Source organism: Quercus suber, unplaced genomic scaffold (assembly GCF_002906115.3).
Source record: "Quercus suber isolate HL8 unplaced genomic scaffold, Cork oak 2.0 scaffold_36, whole genome shotgun sequence".
NCBI lineage: Eukaryota > Viridiplantae > Streptophyta > Magnoliopsida > Fagales > Fagaceae > Quercus > Quercus suber.
Window position 1 is genome coordinate 1944454 of NW_027069501.1, and position 7132 is coordinate 1951585.

Here is a 7132-nt window from a genome sequence, read left to right on the forward strand (position 1 = left end):
TGATTGAATAAAGAAGAACAAGAGACCTATGTTTTGACCAAACACTAAAAATAAGTTTGTTTTAATTTTTCACATCTTATGAAGGTGTAATAACCACCTTTTTAAGGAGTCACTCTTGCCCTTTTTATTCATTAACAGCAAAAGTGGAGACACATGGTGTTTGAACTTTAGATGCAACATTAAAGTTAGAAATCAAAGGATATGCCTGTCACAATAAAGATGATGAAGAAGAAAAATTATACGTGGTACAGAACACAAGCAAATATAGATAAATGGGTCCACGAAAGACTTAAACCAATGAAAGCCAATGAGAGAATGCAAAATAGATAGATTAAAAGAAACGGTTTTATAAGGCAAAAACCAATATACATTTGCTGAGATGTATAAAAAATAATCACCAATTTCTAGCAAATATTGAAGACAAGGATCAATGATGTACTGTCTCTGGAGTGTGACATGAAATGGCACCAAACCATGAACTTTTGAATGCCTTTTGCTGGTCTGGCAAGCCTGGACATTTTTCATTCATTCATTATATTAAGAACACAAGCAGTGCCACTGCTGAGATTACTGATACCAAAAAGTGGGGCCTGGACCAATCTTGAGCTCGAATATCCTGCACCAGTGCAAAGAAGGAACAAAAATCACCAAACAAGAACGTAGCACTTGGATGGAATGATGAACCAAGTTGAAAGAGTAAATGCAAACACAGAAAGGTTATTTAAGTCCCCCAAGCATAGCTCAATCTATTTGAGAGAGTGCTTGCTCTCCCCTTACTATCTAGGGCCATTAGTTCCTCAGTGGGTAGAGAAACTACAATAGTTACACCCAGGTAGGGTCCCCAGCTGCGTCTCCACCCTCCCCCAACACACCCCCCGCCNGTACATTGATTTTCTTAATTGAGAGTTCTGTCACATGGGTTAAAATCCACTTCTCAACCACAAGAATTTGTGTCAAGTTTGAATTGAGTGTTTGGTACTCAAGATAGCTTGAACCATTACTCCATGAATGTAAATTCTCTTCAAGAAACATGACGAATAAAAACGAATAAGAACTTCAATTACATTTCATCCAACCCTTTGAAAGGACCAATTGTTGTTCAGATTTTCAAGCCACTGAGTCCACTTGCTAGTGTCCACATGACTTATAATCAGACTCAATGAAGGAATATGACCATGTGTATGGGCAGTTTCTTAGCCCACATGTTGAGCAAACTAGATTTTCTAAATGGGGAAGAAAGTATGATGGCACAACCATAGTGTGGTTAGAGAAAACAAAAATTTCCTCTTTGGAAGCCTAAGATTATGTTTATGGCAAAGCCTAATAATAAGTCCCCATTTGTAGTTAATTAGGTTTTTAGTATTTTATTTTATGTTTTATTTGGTTTCTCTAGAGTTGAGGGTCAGTTGTGGGTCTTGAGTTTAGTTTTACTTTTATCAATAGGCAAGTCTTATCTAGTTTATGGGTCTTTTTATGTTTTCAATTCAATTAGGATTTGATTTAGTAGTCAAAGTAGTTATTATCTATTAAGAAAAGTTTAGATTTAGTCCCTGATAAGTGTGTTATCATACTCAAATAAGAGGAGTTGATTAATAAAAATATTGAGCATTTTGAATAATAAGACACATTACCCTTTTAAAAATCCAAAATCAAATATTTTCCCTTTCCTACTGATCATTCCTTGAACCCTAACCCTTCTTTTGAAAAGTTTTAATTCCTAAATCCACAATTCCTCCTAGACCTAATAACCACATGGGGACAAATTCCCCAATTTTTCCAAACTCAAAGTCACTATTTGCTTGGACTTCTTAAATCCACCTCAGTGATGGTCCAGAGAAGCCCTTGTGGGCTCTTACAAGGATCTGAATTAGAAAGATCTCTTTGAATATTTTTCTATCCACTTAGTAAAGGCACAAAAAATAGGTCAACTGCAAAACAAACTATACAAAAAATACAAGAAGAGATGCATAAGAGTAGGGTAGACTGAATATCTTTGAGTCTTCTAATATAAGGGAAACTTCTAAAGTGGGGTAAATACGTCTTTAACAAGAGCAATCTCCTAAGACAATGATTATTTGTTATGGTCTATCTCTTATGAGTCTTTATTAGCAGGATAATTTAATGATGCTTAGTGCTTACCCCGTTAGTTCAGCGAAAAATGTTTTCCTATTGAAAATATTCAGTGGAGAATGCTTTCCGGAAAAATGAATTTGTTTTCCAATATTTGGTTGCAACACGAACAATAATTATCTAGCAATTGGTTTCATTGAAAATTCCTGATGACAGTGGCAGTTGGAGCAAGGAAAGTGGTGGCGGCAATGGTCAATGACTGGTGATAGCTAGCGGCTAGAAATGGTGTGACAGTGGTTGACAAACAGTGACTAATGGTTAAGGATAGGCAAGCAAGCAGTGATGGCCAGTCAGAGGGTAGGCCCCATTGGCAGCCGGGTGGTGGTTGTTGGAGAGATTAACAGTGACTAATCGTTAAGGATAGGCAAGCAAGCAGTGATGGCCAGTCAGAGGGTGGGCCCCATTGGCAGCCGGGTGGTGGTTGTTGGAGAGATTAACACCTTGGGGAGATAACAATTGAGCAATTAATATAACATATAGGAACAACACTTAACCAAAAGCTTAAGCCTGTGATTATAAGCACAACTATGTTATATTAACTACTCACTTTTCTCATTAGTATTCAATGTGAGATTTCACTCCTTAATGAACCTCACTACTCACACATGAACATCACAACAAATCTCCCCCCTCACGTGTGAGTCTTCTAGCTACCAAGTCACTTTTGGCACTTCAATTAGTCTCCCTGTTGAATGGAAGCCTTTTTCTTAACAATCCAAGTGTCATATATCACCATCACCAATAGTGTGCCCTTAAGTCAAGTAATGCCCCTATATGTTTATATTAACTCTCCCAAACAGTGGTGTTAGCTGCCATCAGTGATGTTGGAGGAGAGGAGGTCATACTAGTAGTAGAGGAGTTGAAAGGGTGAGAGTGATGCAAATAAAGTCAAGGCTTCTTTTGGAAACGGTTTTGAAAAGCATAAAACTTTTCCATCATTTAGAATTATTTTCCTTGACCTCCAAAAATGTTTTACATTGACTAACATTTTCAGTCCCACCTAACACTATAAAATACGGAAAACGTTTTTTGAAAAATAATTTAACAGCAAACAAATAGGGATGTAAATCCAAACTCACCATATACTCTTCCCATATATTTACCCTTATTGATATGATAATCCCCCCTACACAGAAGATAAATAAATAAAAATGCTGCCCAGCAGAATAATAGCATTTCAGTGACAAAGAGATAGAAAGAAATATAGTGAGATTTAAATTGATCTTTTTCATAATAATTTTTATGTTTTTAAGAGAGATGTTTCCCATAGCATTCTCTCCCAAAAAAAGATCGGTTATTCTTAAAGAGACACCTCAAAATGTAAACTAATCCCTTAGATGTTAGCAGTCAAACAGACGTTTCATCAGGTGTTAAGGAACCTCATACCTTCAAAGACAAAAGCAATGTATCTGCTGATGAAGATTTAAGCCCATGAAACCCAATATTGTATGCAATGCTCCCATCAGGCTTAAACAGTCCAAAATTTCTCTCAGAAGTTGGACCAGGCTTCAAATCTTCATTAAATATTGCAAAAATATAAGCCTTCACCACCATTTTTGGTCTAAGAGGGGTTCCTTTCCTTTTTGCAAGCCTTTTCCGCAGGTTATAATTATATGTCATTGCATTATTTACTGTGGCTGCAGCTTCACTGTCATCTCCACGTGATGCCCATCCAGTCTCTGTAACAATGACTTCCATCTTTTTGAATCCAGCATCTTCCAAAGCTGCATATGCTGCATCAATCTGTGCATCAAGCATGTTATCATAATGCAGATCGGTTTTCGTATCATCAATCCCCTGGGTTGACTGGAAAAGAGCGTAATTAATATCAATATTCTCTGGATCACCCATATAGGCCAAGAACGGGTAAGCATTTAAACAGAAAGGAGAACCAATTTGTGAGAAGAACTCCAAGAGTGGTTTCATATATTGAACAATATTATCTTTGAATATACAAGAAGAGGGAGGATAGGAATTAGCAAAAACAGCCTGTGAATGTGCTGTGGTAATCTGAATATCAGTTAGATGAAGCATCTGAGTGGCGTTGTAAATATTTTTCACCGCACCCAGAAGAGCTGCCCACATATCAGTATCGCCCCCTCCTAAAATTTCATTGCCCACAGCAATGCCACGAATGTTTGTCCCTGGAAGGAACGACTGCACGTTCTCTTTAACCCAACTCACTGCATGATCTGCATTGGCACTCATGTCTTTCACGTAGCCATTTGGAAGTCCAACCACTAATTCAAGCCCAGTTCCACTGAAGGCCTTTAACACACTGTGATCAGCATCATAAATTCTTACATTTTTTATTTTTGCTGCTCTGAGAAGAGTAACAACTTGATCAGGTGAAGGGATGTTATCTGCAATACGTCCATAATTTATTCCATAGGTTCCAGTGAATCCTTGCACTGTCAGAGAGACTGGAAAAAGAACAGAAAAAACTCCATTACCACTTTGTCATGTGGTTAAAATAGATGAAAACTAACTTAGGTGCCATACCTTGCATCTAAAATCAGTTAAAACAGGGACAAAAAAATAAAGATGGATCAAAGAGACTCAGTGGTATTTATTTATACTGGCCAATCTGAGATGCTTAGCTTAGTGTACCATTTTAGTTTCCATATTCCTTATTTCTTTTTTCCAACCTCTTTTTCTTTGTATGTTAAGGGGTGCAGATTTCTTCGACTTATGTTTTCACGAGTCTCATGAGCCCTTCTATGAATTCTATCTACTTACCGTATATGATCATTAATGAAACTGACAGAAAACTAAAAGTATAACAGAATCAGATTCAAATTTTTCTTCTTCAAAGTTTGATATAGATTAAGGAGACAGACTAGCATCCATGCATGAGAGAATACATCAATTTTGATTGAAAATTAGCATTAACACAACAAGGTCGAACAGCAGAATGCTACAAATTTTAGAACACTGCTATTGATTACAATAAACGGTAGAGAAATCTCTGTCTTTGATAGGCGACGTGGCAATTTGTAATTGGATTTTTTTTTGTTTTCCTACAAACACAACTATAATAATTCCTCCAAATCCAAAAATAGTACTCAATCAAGACCCAGAAAGACCAAGAGAACCACAAACAAAAAAACATAATTAATAGAATTTCAAATTATGGACCAATAGTTCACTAAACAATAACATAAAAAATTTTGAATGATCAATCTAAAAATAGCAACCCCTTATAAAGAAAAACAATCCCAATCTTCAAGATGAATCGATCTCTCTCAGTAATTATCTCAATACTATGACCCATTGACCAAAAGAAGCAAGAAGTTTCTAATAAAACCAGTCACGAGAGATAGCAAGAAAAACACACTCAGTACAGCCCAATAACAATAAACTTCAAGAAGAAACTTAATAGAGTAACAGAAAGTACCAATTGAAGAGAAGAAGATCAAGAACATGGTAAGAAACCGGAAAAGGACCCAGAAGATTTTCATTGGGTTGGAGAGAAAATCAGCAACAAAAGATTAAATTTTTTACAAAGATCGGCAAGTGGGTTGGTGGGGTGGACCAAGAAAAGAGCAGAATCATCAACTATGAGGCCTTCAATGGTGTTCTTCTTCTTCCTTAGGCATGCCATAAGACAAAAAAAGATTCCCACTTTGCTTTCTTTCAATAAATAGCACCTTTTTCCACTCCCATACCACTCTTATTCTCTCTTTATTAAAAAAATCTCGTACACACACACGCACACTCTCTCTCTCTATCTTTTCTGTACGCAAGTGATTGAAGAAGCATAACAGGAAGAAAGAGTGGGGGGTTTTGGCGGTCGTTTTCTTTGTGACTTTGTGGAACAGAGAGAGGGTTTTGTTTGGGCTTTTGATTGGTTTTTTCTGTTCTGTGCGTCAGTTTGCTTTGTGTGAAGTGTTTGTGTTATAGTGGCGCTGTTGGGTTTGTTCTCTAAAATAGTTGTTCTGTCATTTCAGTGTGGTGTGTGATTTTTTTTTTTTTTTTTTCCCTTTTTGTTTTTTAAGTTTGGTTGGGCTACTAATTGAAGTGTGTAACTGGCCATCTTGAAAGTTTTACACTTTGACTATAAATACTTTGGAGGATACCATTCTCCACGCTCCCACGCGCACTACTTTTAAAGCCCCATGATTGATACGCACGCGCTTTACATTTTTGGTTTTTGTTTTGAAAAAGAGCCTTGTAGCCCAAATTCAAACTAGGATTGAAATCCTTCTCCCCAACTATAATATTATTTTTAAAAATAACTGTGGGGCCTGTTACCTAAAAAAGGTATAGTAGCCCTCAGAATTGGGCCCAGGGCCCAGAGGCCCGATCCAAGGATACGCATATGTCCGAGGACAGCCTAAAGAAGTTTTATTCACGTTAAATAGGCGATATGAAAGGTATAAACAGGTGTTATATACGGTGGTATAGCACACGTCCGAGGACGCCAAAGTCCGAGGTGAAGGTAACCTTCGTACTGACTGAAAGATTCTGCCAGGTTGTAGCTGAATTGGAAGTTGAATATAGTTTAAAGAGGCATCGGAGAAGGTAGAAAATATCTTCTAAAGTCTATCACCTCCTCATTAAATGATGTCCACCTAACACTCTGGCCGCATTAATGTGGAGGTGATACCTGAATAGTAACTAAGCAGCTTTATGACCACTAAGCTGAAGGTTCCGGTAGGGACTAGATGGGACAGAAAGAAGCTCCCAAGATAAGAACTACACGTGTACAAAGGAAACAGAAGGAGAAACGAAGTATATAAGGTAGAAACGAAGAAAACAGAGAGGACTTCTGACCAAAAAAAGAAAAGAAAGAAAAAGAGAGAGAGAAGAACAGACCAATTGAAAGAGGGCCGAGGAGAGTTTTTCCTTATAGAGCGAATCAATAGTATCCCTTTTTACTCGATGAGTGGAACCCTTCTTGCAAAACAGTACTAGTTCTTGAGCCCATACTCTATAAATTTATTGTTTGGGCTTATTGGGCTGAAAACCCAACACTCAATTCAGATTGAGTCCTTACAAT

At 37.3% G+C, this 7132-nt stretch overlaps 1 protein-coding gene across 2 annotated transcripts; it reads right to left on the minus strand.

Moving 5' to 3' along the window:
- Positions 1-308: 308 nt before the first annotated feature.
- LOC112003788 (glucan endo-1,3-beta-glucosidase 11) lies at positions 309-6071 on the minus strand. 2 transcript variants are annotated; one of them, XM_024035998.2, is made up of 4 exons: positions 5528-6071; positions 3517-4553; positions 3210-3256; positions 309-616 (listed from the first exon to the last, which is right to left on the minus strand). In XM_024035998.2, the coding sequence occupies exons 1-3, from the start codon at positions 5589-5591 to the stop codon at positions 3236-3238; spliced, it is 1122 nt and encodes a 373-aa protein (XP_023891766.1). In that variant the 5' UTR covers positions 5592-6071; the 3' UTR covers positions 309-616; positions 3210-3235. The 2 variants fall into 2 exon arrangements, with proteins under 2 accessions (XP_023891766.1, XP_023891765.2); XM_024035997.2 differs by lacking the exon at positions 3210-3256 and having other exon boundaries at positions 5528-6068.
- Between the last annotated feature and the right edge of the window lie 1061 nt (positions 6072-7132).

What these genes read in the sequence shown, in the direction of transcription:
- LOC112003788 (XM_024035997.2), bottom strand. Translation starts at nt 5,591, where the DNA reads ATGAAAATCTTCTGGGTCCTTTTCCGGTTTCTTACCATGTTCTTGATC. An exon ending in GATCTTCTTCTCTTCAATTG is followed by an intron (nt 4,554 to 5,527) that starts GTACTTTCTGTT and finishes TTCTTTTTCCAG; the next exon opens with TCTCTCTGACAGTGCAAGGA. An exon ending in CATTGCTTTTGTCTTTGAAG is followed by an intron (nt 617 to 3,516) that starts GTATGAGGTTCC and finishes GCACTGGTGCAG; the next exon opens with GATATTCGAGCTCAAGATTG.